Consider the following 22034-nt stretch of genomic DNA (forward strand, 5'->3'; position numbering starts at 1 on the left):
AGTCATTTTTTATTTTTTATTTTATTATTTATTTATTTATTGTTGCTATTTGCGGGCCTCTCACTGTTGTGGCCTCTCCCGTTGCGGAGCACAGGCTCCGGACGCGCAGGCTCAGCGGCCATGGCTCACGGGCCCAGCCGCTCTGCGGCATGTGGGATCTTCCCGGACCGGGGCACGAACCCGTGTCCCCTGCATCGGCAGGCGGACTCTCAACCACTGCGCCACCAGGGGAGCCCCATTTTTTATTTTTTAAAGAGCACTCTCCGGACTTCCCTGGTGGTCCAGTGGGTAAGACTCCGCACTCCCAATGCAGGGGGCCCGGGTTCGATCCCTGGTCAGGGGACTAGATCCTGCATGTGTGCCGCAACTAAGAGTCCACATGCTGCAGCTAGGAAGTCTGCAAGCCGCAACTAAGACCCTGAGCAGCCTAAATAAATACATACATAAATAAACATTTAAAAATAAAGAGCACTTTCGGTCACTGTCGGGGCCCACAGAATGAACACCCACAGAATGAACGGTGGTCAGGGATTTCTCCTGGTGCAAAGCTGCCTCTGAATTGCCCTCTTGCCTTACCAGTGTTTCTGGTCACCAAACGCTCTGCTTTGCTGTGGTTTCAGGGCATCCCACTGCCCATGCTGGAGCCCCCTCGAGCCCTGCGTGGTGTCAGGCGTGAGCTGCCTGGGCTCCTGTCCCCGTGCTGCCCCTCATGAACCCAGTGACCCGGGCAAGTCCCCACATGTCTCCCAGAACCTGTTTCTTCCTCTACCGAGGAAGGATAATCAGAGCAGAAACCTTCCAGGGACTTTATCAAAAGAGTGACACGAGATAACATGAAAAGCTCTTAGTGCGGAGGCATAATAAACACTAACCATTAGCACTATTATTATTGATTTAATTTTACAAGAATGAAGACAGCAGAAAGCTCGCCCTGTGCAAGAGACATCCAGCTCATTTCATCCACTGACTCTCACCCTCTTGGAGGTCAATGCTCCCCAGAGGAGTTGCTTGGAAAGATGTCTTAGAAGTGGACAGACTTTCTGTCCCCCAGTCATGTGTGGGTGCGGAGGGTCAGTAAGGGAGAAGGAGAGACCGCTTCCCGCACCCACAGGCCTTCCTGAGGCCCGGCCATGGCCATGGCAAGCCCAGCGGAGGCTTTGCAAGCTTGTGAAGGAAGATGCTTGTCGGGAAAGCCCTTGCAAAGCTCAACCCAAGGGAACAGGGAGGGCCAGGGGACCTGGGTGAGGTTGGCTGGGGTGTGGCTGAGACCAGGGGACCAGCGCGGGGATGAGCCCTGCCCCTTCCCTCCCTCCGAGGGGTCTCTTGGGACTGGGCTCAGGGAGTCACTGGGGACCGGGGATCTGTGGGGCATATGGGGGCTGGGTTGGTGCCCCTTTGCTCCTCCAGCCCTCCCTTACCCCGGAGACCCTTTAAGGGAGGGCGTTAGCACCCCGACTTGTAAAACCAGGGCAGTGCCGAGAGGGGGGAAGCAGGCGCGCGTGTGAGCGGGGCTCCGGTCAAGGCTGACCTTCCAAGGTTGGACTCTCTGCACCGTCTCTTTCTTCCTCCCTTTCTTCCTCTCCCTCCACCTCCTCCTCTTCTGTCTCCAGACTTGGTCGTTCCAGCTACAGAAAGACAGCATAGACTTGTTGGTGGAGGGCAGGCCTCCCTGCACCCGGGAGGTTAACCCCTGAGCCTAGGTTGCTGGGCACCCAGGAGACCGCGCTGCCAGCACCACGGCCGTGAGAGCCTAGCGGACGCTCGACACCTGTGGGTACGGATGGTGGGCACGGCCTCGGGCACCTGCCGCTTGCTGCCTGGGCCACCTCGAGCTAGTTCCTCCTGAGTCTCCTTGGTCCCCTCCCCTGTAAAGGGGACATGATTCCCTTCAGGGCTGTGGCTGGGATTAGAGATAATGCATGTGAGGACCCAGCAGTGCCTTCTCAGCTCTGACCCCAGAATGTCTGGCCAACTGCGGAGATGCAGAGACCGGCAGGAAGCGTGTGGTGGGCAGAAGGAGGGGGCCAGGCTCTGTGTAGCTTAACCCCTTCTGAGGATCAGCTTCTCCATCCAGAGCGTTCACGCTGCTGTGGGGAGCACGTCTGGGGCTGTCCAGCAGCAGACACAGGGTCAGTGGCCACATTGCACCGTGTCAGCATCACCTGCTGGAGGGCTGGAGGGCCGGGGGGGATGGGTGGGAGGAGCCCGGGCTCTGGGTCAGAAAGGCAGGACTCCAGCCTCGCCTCAGCCCCACCCGTACCACCAGATAGTGTGAGAATAAAGCCGCTCAGATCCGAGTACTTCGAAATACAAAATGCGCCCACAGAAATCACAGCCTGTCTCTAGACCCAGTGGGAGAGAGGCAGAAATGGTGAGTAGTCACGGGATGGAGCCGGTGAGCTTCTCTGTGTGCTTACCCACCTTCCGTCCCCCTGTCACTCCATCAGTGCCTGAGAACTGGACACACGGGCCGGCTTCATGGGCCGGCGCCCTGTGCGGCCACGCGGCCTGTGCTGAGCAGGGCTCCACGCTTGCTTTAGTGTCTGCTGCCACTGTCTTAAACTTCTCAACACTTTTTTTTTTTTTTGGCCGCGAGGCATGAGGGATCTTAGTTCCGTGACCAGGGATCAAACCCGCAACCCCTGCAGTGGAAGCGCGGAGTCTTAACCACTGGACCGCCAGGGAAGTCCCTTGAGCTTCTCAATACTTTTGAACTAGGGGCCCCATGTTTTCCTTCCTTCCCTAACTAGGTAGCCGATCTTGCTTACAAGGGCAGACGCTGGCCCACACTCGCTTGTTCTTTTCCCTTCCGTGTTGTGCTTTCACTCTTTCACATCTTAGCATCTTATCTGTGGGCCCCTAAAGACAATGGCCCAGACAGACCATGTCTTTTTCTTTGTCCCCTCGTACCTAAGAGGGCCTGGAAGGTGACACTACATTTATCACTCCATCTCCTCAGTTTCCAGATGAAAATTAAGGAACCAAGAAGTGAAGTGATGAGCCCAGGCGATACAGCTAGAAGGTGCTTTGGAGCCGGGGCCATGGATGGCTGAGCTCAGGACACATTTCACCCCCTGATGCCAGGAGGGGTCATCATGGATCTCACAGCCCCCGCCTCCCTGGGCCTCCAGGCTCCCTCTTCTCTGATGGCTCATGTAGCCCGGGTCACATGCATGTTCAAGGTCCCCATCGTGGTGGGGAGAGGAGGATTTCAAGAAGCACAGGGTACGGCTCCTGTGCTCAGGGAGCCTGAAGTGTGTTTGGAGACTTTGGATTCCTCTGGAGGAAGGGGGTAATTCCTCCCACTTGCCAGATGGACAAATGAAGGTCCACCCGGTGAGGCCACTTGCTCGCGGTCGCCCGAGGTCAGCAAGCAGGCAGCCCGGGCGCCGTGGCTCCCTCCCGGCCACGCCCCCCCCCCCCCCCCCGCCCTGCCGAGCCCGCTCGAGGCCCCTACAGGCTTGGGCTTCTTCTTCATGGCTTCCGCCTCCCTCTTCTTCAGCTCCGTGAAGATGACATCAAAGAACTCCTCCTCGGCCTTGGTGACCAGCTCCTCCAGGTTCAAGGCAGGCTCCTCTTCCCTCTGGTGGCCATCCTTGCCCTCCGCCTTGCCCTTCTCCTTCAGCCGCATCTCACGGTGCCTGGCCTCCAGGATCTTCTCCCGCCGGGTCTCACGCTCAAATATCTGCGCACAGGGACAAAGAGGCCGTGGGAGAGGCAGGCAGGCAGCGCTGGCTCCCAGCACGGGGGCCGGGCGGGTTCTCCTTGCTCGACTCCAAGCAGCCCACACAGAGGCCTGTACTCCGGGCTAATGGCAAGAAAGGGGGGCTAAATATGGGGGTTGGGAGGCGGGAGCAGGGGTGCCAAGTTACTCAGTTCCAAGGAATTCCAAGAACACAGATGCAGGCGTGAAGAACACCCTCCGGGGCTGCGCAGCATGGCGGCCTGGGCCCACAGAGGACGAGTTCATTGGTGGGACCACAACCTCAGGCAGAGCCAGGAGGGTCTCCCAGGGTCTCGGCACCAGGGGTTTTCAATTTCTCTGCGTGCCCCATGGTTCTGGGGAGGCGCCTCCGGGGTGATGGATCTCAGCCCCCAGGGCCCCTTCCCCAGGACGGTCCCCTTCCACCTGTCTTCTCTACAGGCATTCTGCTAAGGCTTCCTTGGACAGGTTCTGCTGCCCCAAAGGTATGTTGTTTGAAACTAGACAAACTGACCGAGTCAAACCACTTGGATTTGCAGCTGAAAAAACCTGAAGCTTGGAGATGTAAAGTGACTTGCCCAGGGCCACTTGGCTACTGAGTAGTGAAGCCAGGGTGGATTCAGACATTCCCAACATCCACTTCTCGGGCTCATTTCCTGATCTACCCCCAAATATCCATCCATTTCCCAGGAGGTGACGGAAAAGGGCATCTGTACTTCCCTGACTGGCCCGCTCGGCCAGGGGGCCAGGTCAGGACAGGAGCTGGTGCGCACCTCGCCCGGGGCCCGCACCTACCGAGGAAACCATGTTCTTCTCGTTCCTCTGCAGGGTGCACAGCCCATTCGAGACCTCCAGCAGCGTGGTTGTCCCCAGCTGGGAGCCACAGGCAATGAAACGTCCATTGTCTTGTAGCCGGAGGCAGAAGAGGGCCTCGTCACACACCTGTTGGAGGGTCAGGCAGACCCGGGTGAGGGAGGAGAGAGGAGCAATGTCACCCTTTGTTGGTCTGATTATCTGGCTCCTGGGGAGACTTAGCCAAGCAGCCCCATTCAGACACCCTTGGTGACTCCCCTGATTGAGGGGGACCCCAGCCTCAACCCACAGGATGAAGTTCATACTCTACGACTGGCTGTAAAACCCTTCACCCCCAGCCTCATCTTCCATCTCAGCCTGCCCCCCACACCCACCCCTTCAGTCCAGCCCCACTTTCTTTCTTTCTTTCTTTTTTTCTTTGCTGCACTGTTGGGCATGTGGGATCTTAGTTCCCCGACCAGGGATCGAACCCGTGGCCCCCGCATTGGGAGCGTGGAGTCTTAACCGCTGGACCACCAGGGAAGTCCCTTCAGCCCCACTTTCATTCTGCAGTTTCCCCAGCCCCGCGCTTTTCCATGGCCCTAGCCTGCAGGTCTCTGCTCTGGCTTTGCTGATAGGATAACGTTAGCTCAGGCTGGAAGGGGTCAGCTGCCAGAAGCCTGCGCCCTGGCTTCTGAAGGAACAGGCCTGGCGGGAGGAAAGGCCGGGCATCTGCTTTTTTCCGTTTTAAATTCCCCTCAGGTGATTCTGCTGTGCCACCAGAGTCTGAGGGCCTGGGTGCATGGGGAGGCAGGTGCACATGACCTTCAGGCTGAGGGCGGGGTCACATTGCTTGAACACAAAGTCCCAGATGTCCAAGGTCCCGTCCATCTTGGTGGTGAAGAAAACCGCTGGCCTCACTGGGCTCCAGGCACCATCAGTGAGATAAGCCATGTGGTACCTGTTGGGAGACGGGTGCCACCGGTCAGGGACCCCTGTGGTTGGGAGGGATGGAGAGCCTGCTGAGCCGCAGCCCTACTCATCCAGCCCCGCCCCGGCTGCAGGGTTTCACTGCTGGGCAGGAAGTTCTTTCTTGTGTCTGACTTCTAGCCACACCAGCCTCACCACCCACAGCTCACAGTTTGCACTATTTCTTCAAAGAAGACATACAGATGGCCAACAGGTATACGAAAAGGTGCTCAACATCACCAATCATCAGAGGAATGCAATCAAAACCACAATGAGATATCATCTCACAACTGTGAGGATGGCTAAATTATTACAAAAACAAAAAATGAGTGCTGGAGAGGGTGTGGAGAAAAGGGAACCCTTGTGCACTGTTAGTGGGAATGTAAATTGGTGCAGCCGCTATGGAGAACAGTGTGGAGGGTCCTCAGTCCCATTTCTGGGTCTTTATCCGAAGGAATTGAAATCAGGATCTCGAAGAGATACCTGCCCTCCCATGTCCACTGCAGCACTACTCACAATAGCCAAACATGGAAACAACCTAAATGTCCACCGACAGATGAATGTGCAGTTTGAAGCATCTTCCTTTCTGAAGGGACTGAATCAAGCCTCTTCCCAGCGTAAGCTTGGCTGTTTGTGGAGAAGTGTTTTCTCCATTTTATGGGTGGACACAGAGACGCTCAGAGCACTCCTGGCTTGGGCTGGGCCCCCTCTGTGCCCTCAACCCCCTGCATCCCTCTCCCGCCCCAACGTCCCCCCTTACTTGGTCCACATGATGGACGACTCCCGGCTGTCTTCTGACCAGATGCGGGCGGTCCAGTCGCCGACGGTCAGAAAGTTCTTTGGGTAAAATGGGTTTCGCTGCAGGGCATAGATGGGGCCATGGTGGCCTGAGAAGGTGCACACAATCTTCTCAGCCGATGTCTTGGCCTTGCGGTTGCAGGAGATGACGATGCCTTGCTCCGTGCCCACCATGAACTTGGTCGGCTGTGGAGGGAGTAACATGTAAGCGAAAGGCTCCATGGAACATCAGCTCAGGGTTTAGCTGGCAAGGTGAGTGGTTTTCCGGAGTCAGGGTGGTGGAGCGGCAGGACGGCTGGGGGTCCAAAGGTGCTGAAAGTGCCTGCGGTTTAAGCCTCTGCTCGCGCTGTGCCCCGCCCCCTTCTAGGTAGCTGCGCCCACTCTTGCGCTTGATCAGATCCCACACTTCTTTAAACCTCCCAAGGGCCCCACAAATAAGGGCCCCCGACTCTTCTGGTCCCTGGAGAATCTCATCACCAGCCCTCTTCCTGTAGCCTCACTGTGTCCACTAAGCATTTTGCCATAAAGATCCTGAATGTTTACACATAAAGTAAATGACTGAATCAATAATGTAAAACATGGATCTAGAAGAGCTCCCTCCAGCCTCCAGCTACTACACCCCGCAAAACTGGTCTACGTTGTACACCCGTGTCCATTCACAACACCCAAGTGTCATCGACATGTGAACGACATGTGATCTGCCCGTACAATGCAATATTATTTGGCCTCAGAAAGGAAGGAAATTCTGCCACGTGCTACAATGTTGATAAACCTTGAGGACATTGTACTAAGTGAAAAAAGCTCATCACAAAAAGACAAACGCAGGAAGTGTTCACTAAAATGAGGTACCCGGAGGAGGTATATTCATAGACACAGAAAGTTGAAGGGGCTGAAGGGAGGGGAAAATGGGGAGTTTGTTGATTAAAAGGTACAGAGTGTCAGTTTTGTAAGAGGAAAATACTCGGGAGAGCCCACAATGTAAGTATATTTAACAATGGTTAAGATGGTACATTTTACATTATGTGCGTTTTTTTTTTTGTTTTTGTTTTTACTACAATTAAAAAGAACAACTGGGCTACAAATTGGAGGGTCAAAGGAAAGCGAAGACCCTTCTACACTGTTGGTGGGAGTGTAAAGTGGTACAGTCATTGTGGAGAACAGTATGGAGGTTCCTTAAAAAACGAAATATAGAACTAACATATGACCCAGCAATCCCACTTCTGGGCATATATTCGAAAAGATCCATGCACCCCAATGTTTACTACAGCACTATTTACAATAGCCAAGACATGGAAGCAGCCTAAATGCCCATCAACAGAGGAATGGATAAAGAAGATGTGATACATATATACGATGGAATATTACTCAGCCATTAAAAAGAATGTAATAATACCATTTGCAGCAACATGGATGGACCCAGAGATGATCATACTAAGTGAAGTAAGTCAGACAAAGACAAATATTCTATGATATCACTTATACGTGGAATCTAATTAAAAAATGATACAAATGAACCTATTTAGGGAGACTGCGTGCTTACAGTGCAGGGGGCCCAGGTTCGATCCCTGGTCAGGAACTAGATCCCACGTGCATGCCGCAACTAAGAGTCCTCATGCTGTAACTAAGAAGCCCACATGCTGCAACTAAGAAGCTCGCATGCTGCAACTAAAGATCCCACCTGCCGCAACTAAGACCCGGCCTAGCCTAAATAAATAAATATTTAAAGAACAAAACAAAACAAAAAACCCCCAAGTGAATCTATTTATAAACAGAAACAGACTCACAGATATCGAAATGAAACTTATGGTTACCAAGGAGGAAAGGTGTGGGGAAGTGATAAATTAGGAGATTGGGATTAACGTATACACACTACTATATACAAAATAGATAACAAGGACCTTCTGTGTAGCATGGGGTGCTCTACTTAATACTCTGTAATGACCTACTTGGGAAAAGAATCTAAAAAAGAGTAGACATATGTATTATGTATAACTGATTCACTTTGCTGTAGAGCAGAAACTAACAAAACATTGCAAATCAACTATACTCCAATAAAAATTAAACAAAAAAAAAAAAAAAAAGGAAAGGAAAGAGACACAGCTCGAGAGTCCCAGAAAAGTAAGGAATAAAGTCAACTCCAGGGCTTCTGAAAGCTAGTAAGAGAGATAAACTGCCCAGGTCCTGGTGGCCCATCATGCCTCAGACTCCTTGGTGGGGCATGGGGTGGAGAGCCTGGGCCTTGGGGTCAGAGCCCTGGGTTTGAGCCCCAGCATCCCGTGTTCTACAGTATGTGACTTACCTCCCTAAGATGAAGTTGTTTATCTGCAAAGTAGGGATAATCACATCACCTCACAAGACGGTCATGGGTGATCACACAAGCTCATCACGTAAGGCAGTTACAAGGGTCCAGCACACAGTGTGGGAGAGGTAAGGACTAGTGGCCGTGAGGTCATTGCATCTAGCACTTGGCCTAGAAATCTTTGATTCGGGGACAGAATGTTTTTCTGAGTCCTCCCCACTGTGACTCCATGCCCAGGGCTGAGGAGGTCAGTAAAACTGTCTTCCACCTCATCTACCACATTGATCCCCCAGCCTTGGGGGTGGGGTGGGGGACTCCCAGGGCAGGGGTGAGGCCAGAGCACCTCCACCTCCTAAGGGCCTGGGAATGATGTCACACGGCCTGGAAGCAAACCAGTGACAATCCCAAGGGGGAGCCAGGCCAAGAGCCATCTGGAAAGGTCGTTTTCTTGCTTTGGAGGGAGTCTTCATTTGCAGCTTCTAGAAGCTTCCCTCCTCGGACACAACCACATTACCACTTTGATATTTCTTTACTGTTCCTTCTCAGTTACTAAATGCCATCATAGGCCCGTGCTCTGGTTTGCCAAGGAGCCTCCTCTGATCTCACTTTCCTCTCCAACACCTCTTCTTTCCCCACAGAAGTGAAGCCACCGGCCCAGGGTCCCACGTGAGGCAGGGACAGACCTGGAGCCTGGCCTCTGAATGCTGGTTGTGGACAGGGCTCTTCTCATAGAATGGGGCCTCTCTGGAATCCTGTCCTTTCAGAAAGCTTGCCTTCTGATCAGCCTGGACACTAGCCAAATGGCGACTCTTGAGTGAATTAGAATGGCCTCCTTCCTCTGCTCTGCTGCCCCCTGCTGGAAAGTGGTTGTAAAGACCACACCGGTCTAGGAGGACCACAGGCGGATGGTCCAGTGCACAAGGTGAGAAGGAGCCACAGGGTCCATCTGACACAGTAGCCACGGCTCTGCCCTTGGCTTTGGCTGCCCTGGCAATGGAAGTCAGGGAAGGGAGAGGAAGGGACACCCACCAGAGTAGCCTCGAACTCCAGGGAGATGGCCCCCAAGGCATGCTCCAGCTGTTCCTTTTTGGTGATGTCCATGATGACGACCTCGGTGGGCTCGCTCAGCTTCCGGATGTCCCACCACATGACCTGATGGGAGGAGGGGCCAACTCTGAGACCTGAGGTCCCACAATTCTCCTGACTTTTGCCTTCTTTCCCCCCTCCACCTTTTTGGGGCCAGTCACTGGAGCCAAAGGGGTGTCTGACAGAGACTACCAGCAATCTGAGGGAACAAACATGCTTTGAGAATCACTCCTTTTGTCCACAGTCCCAAGCCTGGCTAATCATCAGCGTCATGAGCAAGCTTCCTAAAATCCAGATGCCAGGGCCTCACCCCAGACCTCCTGAAGGAGAATTGCCAGATGTGTATTCTTAAAGTCTCCTCACAGCAGGGCAATATATAGCAACATTCAAAATGCACGCATGCTTTGACACAGAAATCCCACAGCCAGGAACGTATACTTCACATGTGTGTGGTAATCTATATACAAACACACTCTTTGCCACATTTTTTGGTAACTACAAAATATTAAAATCCACTTAAACAAATTACAGCATACCCATAATTTATTAAGTCCTTAGCAGGCATGGGGCAGCGCTTTACGATATATGAAATCATCTTCAAGACATGCTAAATGAAAAACGTCAAGTGCAGATCAACGTGCAAGGTGTACAGAAAGAGAGCAAAGACAGACACGTTTGCTTCTGTATGCAGACATGGAGGCTGGAGGCTGATGTGGGTGGGCGGCTACAGGGAGGGGGACTGGGAGGCTTGAAGGTAGAGGTGGGAGGAAGGCGTTTCACTGTCTGCCCTTTTGTACCTTTGGGATCTTGTTCCATGTGCATGTATTACCTATTATTCAATTTAAAAATGGAATGAAAAGGAAACATTCTTAGGTAATCCAGTGGAAGGCCGGGAAACTGTTACTGATCCCCACCCCCTTGCCCCCTACAACGTCCGGCTGGTCGGTACCTGCCCGTCCGTGGATGCCGAGAAGCACTCGGTGCCCGTCTTCGACTGCAGCCAGATGGTGCCGTAAACAGGGTCTCGGTGGCTGAACTCAATGGTGGACAGCTCTGCCACCAGGCTGCCCTTCCTGGTGTCCCAACAGGCTGGCGGGGAAGAAAATGAAGGGGATGTGATGGGGGCACAGGCTTCCTTTCTTAGTGCAGGGAGCACGGGATAGAGGGATGCTGCTTGTCTTGGTTTGGCAGGTACGTGGTTTTTTAGAAGCGGGGCTAAGTTCAAACCCGCCTGAGTTTCCTACCAGACCCCAAGGCATGCTTCATTCATTCCACTGAGCCCCTAACACATGTTGAGCATCACACTGGGCACTGGGGAGGCCACTGGGATTCAGACAGCCACAGTCCCTGGGAGACGGGAAGGGAAATCTGCAAGTACAGCCCGTGCTGTGATTGCTCCAGAAGGAGACACATGGAGGCAGTCAGGGAAGGCTTCCTGGAGGAAGTGAGAAGGAACTAAGACTGAGGAGGAACCTCGGGATGGAGTGAGCCAGGCAAAGAGAGAGGAGCGCCTCCACCCCAGGGAAAGGCTCTGGGAAGTAAAAACATCTACGCAAATCTCTCCTGCTGCATCCACTCATTCCCTTTTCGCCTCTGTACCTTTGCTGCATCTGATCGGAAAGAAACACACAGAGGGAGATTTATCCTTTCTTCTGATTCATAATTAGTACGTCACTTCTTCTGTTTTACCAAGAAAGACTCGAAGCTTACCTATTATTTTGTCCCAGTGGATTCTGTTTTCATTTTCCCACGAGGGTATAGCGAGGACCCACCCTATCACTCAGAGCTGTTTCTAGGAAAGCTGGTTTTGTAAAACAACAACAAAAGTCCATGATCCATAAGTCTTGATTTATGGAATCCAAGTCCAAGGCATTTGGCCCTGGACCAGTCTGGCCCAGAAACAGGTTTTCTTAGCTAAGCTCACTCTGCTTGGGCAAAGCAGTACTCCAGGGTGGGTCCCACCATGTCTTTCTTACAGACAGCAGAGCCCCAGAGCCTGGGCTGGTCTGAGCTGGCATGAAAAACCACTGAAAGAGTTAAGAATGATGAGCGAGGCGGGGCTCCTGCATAAATCGTGGCCAAGTGGCTTTGCTTCAGTCTTTTAAAGCCTGGGCATCCAGATGGATTTGCAGGAGGCTTATGGGAGCCCACGTCTATCTCATAACCCTGGAGCTCCCCTGGAGAGGGGGCAGCAGGTCTAAGAGGGAGGTCAGAGGCCTCAGGAGGCCAGGAGGCCAGGAGGCAGCCTGGCCACAGAGGGTTGCTGAGAAGCGTCCCAGCCGTTCCGGCCCCTACTCCTGGAGCAAGAGGGGAACATAGGAGAGCTCGTGAAGACAGGAGGGAAGGGGAACCCTTTTCGTGTCTGGTTGAGTCTGGCCTGGGATGCAGACAGGAGGATTAATGGTTTGGTTACTTCAAGGCCAGAGGTGAAGGGCAGGCAGGAACCTTCAGGGCCTACGTGGGCAGGTTTCTTCTGAGCTCACCAGGGATACCAACATCAGTTCTCTGGGTGTCCCACCAGCAAAAATGGCAGAGTAAAGACCTCTGAGAATTCTCTCCTCCATAAAGGCCAAGAGAACCTTGGCAAAAATGGTCAGAATCAACTTTTTCAGAACTCTGGAAATTAGCCAAAGGCTGGCAGCCAATCAGAGTGTTTATTTGAGAAAAACGGCTGAATCTTGGTAAGAACAGTAAGTTCTGTTGCATTTTGACTTGCTCTAGTTAGGATCCTATACTCTCCGGTTCCATGGTAGCCTTGAAAAATAACATTCTGCCTTCCTGGTAAAAAACCAATAGCCTGGAGGCCAAGGGATGGAGCAGAATGCAGCTGGAGCTCTTTCAAAGTCTCCTATTCAAAGAATTGTCATTATTTGACCTGTCTGTCTGGTGGTTCCCTGCAAGACCCCCCACTTGCAAGGTTGTCTATATTCACCTTGATTTGGAGCTTGCCCAGTGAAAAAGGTCTTTTTAAGAAGGCAATTTTGAAAATAATTATAATTACAGACAACTGATTAACTTTGCAGGATCCCACAGTAGTGGATAACAAGTGGGGCAAACAATAGGCTAACCAAAATGCTTGAAAGGAAAAGCTGGAGAATGTCCATAGGAGTTTTGAAAAGCTCCTGGAACCTAGAAGGTCACATGCATGGGTATGGCTGTGTGCATTCCCAGGGCTGCACACATACTGAGGAAAAAACTGAGAAGGCCCTAAGCTTTCACCTCTGGCTGACCTTAAGGCTCGGTGCAGCAGCTAAGGCAGAGTTGACAACTGCCTGGCTGAGTGTTGAAGGTATGCTCAAGTATGCACACAGAGCCTCCTAGCAAAGTCTGTGAGAGTTTTTGGCTCCAGATGACAACATGCAGAAAACATTCATCTCAAGCGCACAGGGAACATTCTCCAAGATAGACCACATGTTAGGCCATAAAACAGGTCTCAATAGATTTTAAAGATTGAAATCATGCAAGGTATCTTTTCTTACCATAACAGAATAAAAGTAGAAACCAATAACTGAAGAAAAACCAGAAAATTCACAAACATAGAGAAATTAAACAACATACATCTAAATAATCCATGGGTCAAAGAAGAAGTCAAAGGGAAATTAGAAAATACCTTGAAATGAATGAACATGAGAAGACAACATACCAAAACTTAGGGTAGCTAAAGCCGTGTTTAGAGGTAAATGTATAACTTTAAATATCTGTATTTTTTTTTTAAACTTCAATCATTCTTTGGCAGACTAGCCCTTTGTTTTATTAATTAATTAATTTATTTTTGCTGTGTTGGGTCTTTGTTTCTGTGCGAGGGCTTTCTCTAGATGTGGCAAGCGGGGGCCACTCTTCATCGTGGTGCGCGGGCCTCTCACTGTCGTGGCCTCTCTTGTTGTGGAGCACAGGCTCCAGATGCGCAGGCTCAGTAGTTGTGGCTCACGGGCCTAGTTACTCCGTGGCATGTGGGATCCTCCCAGACCAGGGCTCGAACCCGTGTCCCCTGCATTAGCAGGCAGATTCTCAACCACTGCACCACCAAGGAAGCCCCAATATCTGTATTTTTTAAAACCTCAAATCAATAATCAACCCTTCCACTTTAAGAAATTTAGAAAAAGAAGAGCAAAATAAACCCAAAGCAAGCAGAAGGAAGGAAATAGTAAGGATTAGAGTGGAAATAAATGAAATGGAGAGTTTAAAAACTGAGAAAAGTCAATAAAATAAAAAGTTGGTTCTTTGAAAATAAAACAAAATTTATCAACCTCTAGCTAGACTGACCAAGAGAAAAAGAGAGAACACTCAAATTACTAAAACCAGGAAAGACATAGGAGATGTTACTACCAACCTTACAGAAATGAAATGATTGTAAGAGAATGAACAATTTTGTCAACAAATTAGATTACCTAGATGAAAAGGAAAAATTCTAGAAAAACACAAACTATCAAAACTGATTCAAGAAGAAATAGGAAATGTGAGAAGACCTGTAACAAATAAAGAGGTTGAATTTTCAACTTTAAAACTACCAATAAGAAAAATCCCCAGACCAGATAGCTTCATTGGTGAATTCTACCAAATATTTAAAGAAGAATGGCTATCAACTCTTCACAAACTCTTCCAAAAAAACCAAAAAAACCAAAAAAAACAGAAGAGAAGTAACACTTCCCCATTCATTCTTTTTTTTTTTTTTGATGTATGAGGTTTTATTTAACTCATTAATGAAAGAACAAGCAAGACGGTAAGCTGGCTTTAAACAAGTTTTGATAGAATCAGTTTCTAAACTGAATGAATCCCCCCTGTAAATGGTCTTCATACCTCTTGTTTTAGCCAGTTCTATAATTCTTTTTTTTTCCTTTTTCCCCCCCGACTCACTCTATATGGCTGGTATTACTCACACCCATTACCGTGTAGGTTGCCCCCAACTGCATCTCCTGAGATGGAGCTCCCCAGTGGTCTCATAACCCCTTTGCCTCTAGCTAACCTAGCCTAGCTCAGGGTAGGCGTACAGTAAATGTTTCTTGACTTCACTTGGCCCATAATTTTCTTAACTTTTTATTTTGAACTCATTTTAGACTCACTTAAACTTCTACAGCTGAAGACACGGCTGAGGTATCAGCAAAACCTGTCTCACCTTGACGTTTGGAATCTGCAGGAAGTCCTCATCCCACTTTGTCCTCCCTGGCAAGCCTAGCCTGGCAGGTGGGCCCTGGCCAGACAGCAACAGGGGCCAAGCTGCCTGAGAGCCTGCAGGGGACTCGGGCTGACTCCTGGTTAAGTGCCGGGCGGGGGGTGGGGGTGGGGTCCCTCCTTACCAATCTGCCCATTGTAGCAGCCTGCCAGGAGCACGTGGGAATCTTTGGGGTTGTATTCCAAGGTGACAAGAGGAGAAGATGGCTTTAGGGCAATTTCTGGCCTGTTGGGGTTTTCTACAAAGCAGAACGACAACAACAACTATATATATATATATATATATATATATATATATATATATATACATACATATATATATATATATTCTATCAGACCTGGAAAAAAAAGGACAGGGTTAAACCCCTTCTACAGGTGGCGGGTGGCAAGGGGAAGCCTGGAAGCCCCTCTCCAGGCTGCAAGCTCTGGTCCTCAGTGGCCAGCATCTAGTCCTGGAGGCTCTTCTACTGGTTTTATTTTTGGGAATCAGGATTGTGTGTGTGTGACTGTCATTCTAGTCTATTTTCCAGGTTTGGTATTAAATGAGGTTTAAGGCTTTTACAAAAAGTCAACTCTCCCCTGACTTGTGTGAACCAGCTAGCTGCCCTGTGTGTACAGCAGGGATAATGATGGAGTCCAGCCCACGGGGCAGCCCTAAGAGCTCATTGAGCTGCTCAGGTGTGTAAAGTGCTCAGTCCTGTGCGTGGCACCTACACCTGCTAATAAAGGCTAACGTTTATTTTCACAACGACAGCAATGAGGGACGTCTGAGAGCATGGATGGGGCCCACAGTCACCTGCTACCTGCCAGACTCTGCCCTGGGAGTGAGCCCTTCTGTCAACAGTGGTCCGTGCTCCCGAGTGGACACACTGCCCCTACTGGCCATGAATTAGAGGAAAGTGCCAGGACAGGTGGGACAGAGGTGAGTCCCTGCGTCCCTGTGAGGACACCTTGGGTCCCTTCTCAGTCTGCTGGGGACTCTTTCTGATATGCTCTTCAGGGACCCAGAGTTGGGTCTCCATGTGGTCTGGTCTTGAATGCCCTGGGATCTGGAAATGAAGGGAGTTCCTGCTTCTGATCTGGCTCCGCTTGGCTGCACCTGAACCCAGACAGCAAAGGGATGAGACAGAGGCTTCCTCCTGGGTCCCTGGGCATCCCAGTGAGGGACCAGCCCCACGAGAGTCCCGCTGCTTCTACCTTCCTCCCCCACGAGTTTTCACTGGTCTCTGCCGCACTCCCTCATCCTTCCCTGGCTACCAAACCCCTCTCTTCCTCACCCAGGTCCCAGATGTACGATTCGTTGCTCATGCCCTCAGGTGCCCGTTGAAAGTCCAAGCAAGAGTACGCCACTGCCAACTTTCTGCTGCCATCGGGGTGCCAGGAGATGTGTGTGGCTGACCGCTTAATTTCCTGGGGATCCCTTTAGGGGAGGGCAAGAGGGCAGAAGACTGAAATCCCAGGCTCCCTAAATTTCGTATTTGCTAAGTTTTTTCTTAAAAGAATTCATACATATTTAAACATTCGCTCAGATAAATTTATTTTAAAAACAAAGCTGACAGGACTCCCTTAATTGGAAAATTGATCTCACCAGCCATAAATAAAAACTAATAAAAATTAAGACAATGGAAATAAAATATTAAATTTCAGCCTGATGTCTTCGTTTACTGAAAGTTCCGAGCCTGAGGCTTGATTTCTCATTAATATTAAACTATGAGAGAGGGTGAGGAATTCAGCCATTATGCTCCGTGGTATTTGCCCAATTGAGTTTAAAACATATGTCCACACAAAAGCCTGCACACAGAGGTTTACAGCAGTTTTATTCATAATTCCCCAAACTTGGAACCAACCAAGATGCCCTTCGGTAGGTGAATGGATAAACTGTGGTACATCCAGACATCATTATTATTCAACATTAAAAAGAAATGAGGGCTTCCCTGGTGGCGCAGTGGTTGAGAGTCCGCCTGCTGATGCAGGGGACACGGGTTCGTGCCCCAGTCCGGGAAGATCCCACATGCCGGGGAGCGGCTGGGCCCGTGAGCCATGGCCGCTGAGCCTGCGTGTCTGGAGCCTATGCTCTGCAACTGGAGAGGCCACAGCAGTGAGAGGCCCGCGTACGGCAAAAAAAAAAAAAAAAAAAAAGACTTAATGGCCCCAAACTGACACTTTGTCATTGAAGTCACCGGAAAGAATGAACGAACGTGGGAAATGAAGTAACTTTCTGGCCATGTGACTCATCCACGTCACTCCTCCCTGGAAGCACTGCTATGGTAGAAGGAGCACAGGCTGAGACCCATCCTTGGTTGGGTCACCCACCCACTGTGAGCCCTGAGCACATCCCCTCCCTAGGGTCAGTTTCCTCATCTGTCAGACGCGGAGGGTGGATGGCATGACTTCTAATGCGTCAGCCCTCTCGGATATCCACATGGAAGGTCAGATCCCAGCAGGGCTGGAGCAGCAGGGCAGACAGCCCCCGCCCCACCCTGGCCCTTCTCTTGCACGCCCATTGCTAGAAGCCTGCTCGGCACACCATGACTCAGCCCTGGATCAGAAAAGAGTCCTTACTGGTTGTGCTGGGGCTGGGTGAAACACTTCCCAGGACCCTCAGTGGGTCACGGTGGCAAAATGAATCCTCCAGAGTTGGCATTTGAGGCTAGTCACGTCTGAAATCACAGGTATTCTCTGCATATGTGAGCATACACACACACACGCGCACATATATACATACATATACATGTATACATGCACACACATGCACATATATACATATACATGTATACACATATGTATACATACATGCACACATGCATATACGTGTATTTTAAACAAAAAGTAGTGCTCTCTACACACTGTTCTGCCCCCTGTTTTGCTTTGGTTTCACATAGTAAATCTTGGAAACTCTCTATAGGCACATAAGGAGCTGCCTCATTCATTCTGATGGCTGCGTGGTATTCAACAGTGTGGGCATACCAGAATTGCTGGAACCAGCCCCCTACCGATGCGTTTAGCTTCCTTCCAGTCTTTGGCTAGCACACACCCTGCCGCAGTGAATATCCAGTGACTTCACACACGTGTCTGTGGGATAAATTTCTTTTGTCAAATTTCTGCTGTCCTTGGAGGTCATTCCAGGCACACTCCTGAGAGTTTGGGATGAGGGTCTTGTTTACTCACAGTGCAGCCGGATCACTGACGTTGGGTACTTGATACATTCTCTACACCGTGTGAATCAACCACACTTGTACACAGCTTTGCAAATTTGCTTTAGTCTTTCCCCAGACTCTGTCCTCCTTTTCCACCAACCAGGCCTGCCCTCAGGGTGGGCACCACTTGTCTGCTGGGCGTTTTATTGCTCTGTTCCTTATTAAGCTCGGATCACAGATGGCATTGTACCCATGGCATGGAGTGACGGGCAAGGGGTCACCTTTGGAAGCACCCACGCATAGGGCTGAGAGAAATTGGCCAGACACCTGCCTGGCTATAGAGGTACCTGAAAACATTGATGGTTTTAGCTGAAGCGGCCTCTTCCATCACCTCCAGCGCATCCTCGTCATCAAAATACTCCTGGTAGATGTCAGTGGCGTTATTCTGCTTGATGCAGTGCTCCATGATCTGAGGAGGACACAGCGGGAGTTCTTAGCAGTAAAGGGAGGTCCTTTCAGCCTGACCAGGGCTGAGATGGAGTCTGGGAGGGACGAGAAATACCTAGTAGTCTTTTCCCATCCTTCCAGCCCATGCATTTTCAATGGGGGCAACACCTACCCCCCAAAAGGGTGGAAATTGGTTCTTGGGGGTAAAATATTATTACTTTTTTATACAAAGCACAGATACACATACAGTACATAAATATATAGTACACCTATGGTATTACATTTTCATTGGGGTGGGGCGATGTCTAAAAAGGCTTGTTGGGGGACAACAATGAAAAAAAGGTGAAGAAACACTGCTCCAGGCAAACAGAATTAGTAATCACTCCATATATGGCATCCATCTCCTGTTTCCTCCACCCAGAAGGCCATTCCCCGTTATTCCAAATATCCAACAAGGAAAACTCAAGATCAAGTGCCACCTCTTCCAGGAAGACTCCCCTGATTCCTTCAGCAGGAAATCAACTCTCCCTCCTTATGGGGCAAATGGCAGAGCATCTTTCCTCTTACAGCCTTTCTTTCTACCTTATACAGTGATACCTCTGTATTTGTTTTTGGCCTCCAATGGATTATAAACTCTTTGGGGCCGAATATATGTGAATTTCACTTTTTGCAATCTCTACTGCACCTGGCAGAGACTAGAAGCTCCATCCAAATGTGTCGAATGAATGAATGATCCCTACTGGCAGGTAGCTGCTGCGTGGGGTTCCTTGGGGTTCTCTTTGCCCAGAGGATTTCCCATTTTTCAGATTCCTGTTAAAGCCCGTTCAGTCCTTGGACCTTCTGGTCTGCTGTGTGGACCTGCCTGCCTGCTCCCAGACAGAAGGTTGCATAACGTAGCTGGTGTCCTTCCCCGAGGAGCCACGGTTGCTGAGCTTGACGTGCAGCTGGGGAAGCAGAGTGACGGCTGAGGCCCTGACCACTGGCGCTGAAGGAAGACTTACCGAGCCCAGCTGCGTGATGGTCTTGATGTAGTTCTCATCTTTCTCCACCTTCTTCCGGAAGCGGGTCGTCTGCTCCAGTTCCAGGGGGTTCACATCCTTGGGCCAGCCCCCCTCGATGTGATTAACCCCCCGGGTCTCCATTTCAAACCGCTCTGTATTGGCCTAGACAGAGAGCCACAGGTGAGAAGACGCCTGGCCCTGGTGGAAGCATCCGACCACTTCTGCAAACCAGTGTCCCAGGGCTCCCGGGTCCCTGGGCTCTGAGCGCTCAGGGTTGGAACTGTGAGGTGCCCCTGGCCAAAGCCACTATATTTTCAGGTCCAGCAAGGAACTTTCTGGTCCTTGGATGGTCACAGGCAGCCACAAAAGTGCCACCCCTGTGGAGTTAGCAGCTTTGCAGATGCTGCCAGTGGCTATGGAAAATCCAGTTCTGACCTGATCTCAACCCTAAAGGTCCAGAGGAGCCCACCCACCAGTTCTGTGAGATCCCAAAGGAAAATGTGACTAAGCTTTCTCCACCCTACCATTTACAATGTCACAGGAATCGAGACATAAAAACAATTAAGAGTGTGGACTTGCTTTGCCCATTCTCTGTTGTAGGGAGGATGGCATAGATGTAGTTTTACCCCTTAAACTTACCTCTTTTCCTCCTTCCCAGTTTTCCCCCACCTTTTAAATTGTGGTAAAATACACATAACATAAAATCTACCATTTTGACTAAAATGTACAAGTTAGTAGCATTAAGAACAGTCACAATGTTGTGCAATCATGATCACTATCTAATTCCAGAACTTTCTCATCACCCCAAATGGAGACTCCATACCCATTGAGCGGTCACTCCCCTTCTCCTTTTCCAAAGCTAAAAGTTTCAACAGGGTGGAGCTGCTGACAGAGGAGACCCTGATGTGGTGTGGCCTTCATGGCCACCATCTTGTTTAGGTGGCTACACCATGAACAAAACCACTCTGGTCCCCATGACAGCAGCTTGCCCTGGGAAAGCAAGAAACTCAGTTTGTTTGAACTGTGAGTTATTGGAGCCATCCACAAAGCGTTTTGGCCAAATCAGTGTGATTTTCATTCCGTTGATTTGGGAACATGACAGTTGTGTTAACTCCTTCAGTCTAATCTTCTCTCAGCCGTTCTTGACATAATCAGGAGCTGATCACTTGGTTCAGACAGACCAGGAGAAATCTGGGAGCTTGGACAGCAACATGACCCTCAGTTCCTTTATACTGGAGGCACCTCTGACCAGCACTTTCTATGGGACCTTTTCCTTTTCCCAAGCTAGGCGGGTCCTGTAGATGTGAATCCCTGGCCCCCTCAGATACCTCTCCCAGATGTACCCAATGCCTAAAACAACTCTAGTAAGAGTCTTAGAGGTGAGGCCAGAGCCCCTGGGAGAGAGAACATCTTGATTTACATTCACCCGGCCCAGGGAATGGTTGGTGCTGGGCCTTGTCCTGACCCTGGGCACCGAGGTGGGTCTGGGAGCGATTCTGCCCTCGTACTTCCAGCATCTTCACTGATCCACTCTAACTGGCTTCCAGGGGGATGGAGTCACCCAGGCCCACTTGCCTGCCTTGGCCAGCCACCCTGCCGGACCACACCTCCACTGGCCCCGGCCCCTGGGGCAGGGACCCACCTCGTGTTCCGACATGCTGGTGGAGCACTGGATGCCCTTGTTCACAGGGTTCCGCTCCATGAATTGCTTGGCCAGCTCAGGGTTGGGCGGTATGTCGATGTTCAGCTCTGCCTGGCGGTCGGAGAAGTTGCATTGCTTCCCGAACTCGCTGCGCTTCTTGACATACACATACACAATCTCCATGGTACCAGCTGCTGCAGGAACAGAGGGAGGGTGTGTGGTGAGGGGCCCCAGCTGGCTGCTTCCCAGTCCCCACGGACCCTACCACCGGGGGCAACTCCAGGCTCCTAATGGATTTATCCAGATGCTCCATCTGCATTTGAAAAAATAATTTATGGAGTGATGGCTACAGGCTAAGCATCATCTTCAGTTCTTACCGTTGCCCTCTGAAGTGGACAATAAAATCACCCTTTTACTTTGGAGGAATCCGATATTTGGCGATACCCAGAATGCCTTGCCCAGGATCACATAGCTCACATGTGGTAGAGCTGGTCTACCTGACTCCAAATCTCTTACTCACCAAATGATACAGTTTTTGCTGAGCTAGTATGTTTATTGTGAGGCAGGAAGAAATACTGATGGCGATTATGTTGAACTAAATTCCCTGCCACACACTGGACCTGATCATACAGCATACAGATTTGAGCCCCAGGCCTCTCTGGAAACCCTCCCATCCAACCACGTGATTGCCAGAAAGGCTCACCCACTAGGTTACTGGATTCCACCCTCCATCACCCTGTGGGAGCCCCACTGAAACCTCTTCCCTCCACGTCACTCCAACGGGGACAGGGCTGGGAGTCCAGCTGAGAAGGAGAGAGGGTCAGACCATGTCCCCAGCAGGCAGAAGAGTTAGGCCTTTGGGAAACCCTCTGACTTGTGCTACTGGTCATGAAAGGCACAGTGGGAAATTGAAAAGCAGGCTGGGTTGGACCCTGACTTCAAGTTCTGGCCCTGCCACTCACCAGCTGCTTGACCTTGGCTGGGCCACTCA

The 22034-nt window shown here is 50.7% G+C and overlaps 1 protein-coding gene across 1 annotated transcript; it reads right to left on the bottom strand.

Moving 5' to 3' along the window:
* Positions 1–941: 941 nt before the first annotated feature.
* Positions 942–21226, bottom strand: DNAI2 (dynein axonemal intermediate chain 2; the record flags this gene model as incomplete). The annotated part of the gene is made up of 12 exons (XM_082604846.1): positions 942–1625; positions 3458–3685; positions 4499–4645; positions 5321–5456; positions 6225–6448; positions 9591–9713; positions 10597–10736; positions 14942–15055; positions 16094–16236; positions 18301–18422; positions 19402–19563; positions 21044–21226. 12 exons carry the CDS (start codon positions 21224–21226, stop codon positions 1518–1520), a joined length of 1830 nt encoding a protein of 609 aa, XP_082460972.1. The 3' UTR covers positions 942–1517.
* Positions 21227–22034: the final 808 nt, after the last annotated feature.

Source organism: Mesoplodon mirus (genome assembly GCF_964341445.2).
Source record: "Mesoplodon mirus genome assembly, chromosome: 18".
In the NCBI taxonomy this organism is placed as follows: Eukaryota; Metazoa; Chordata; class Mammalia; order Artiodactyla; family Ziphiidae; genus Mesoplodon; species Mesoplodon mirus.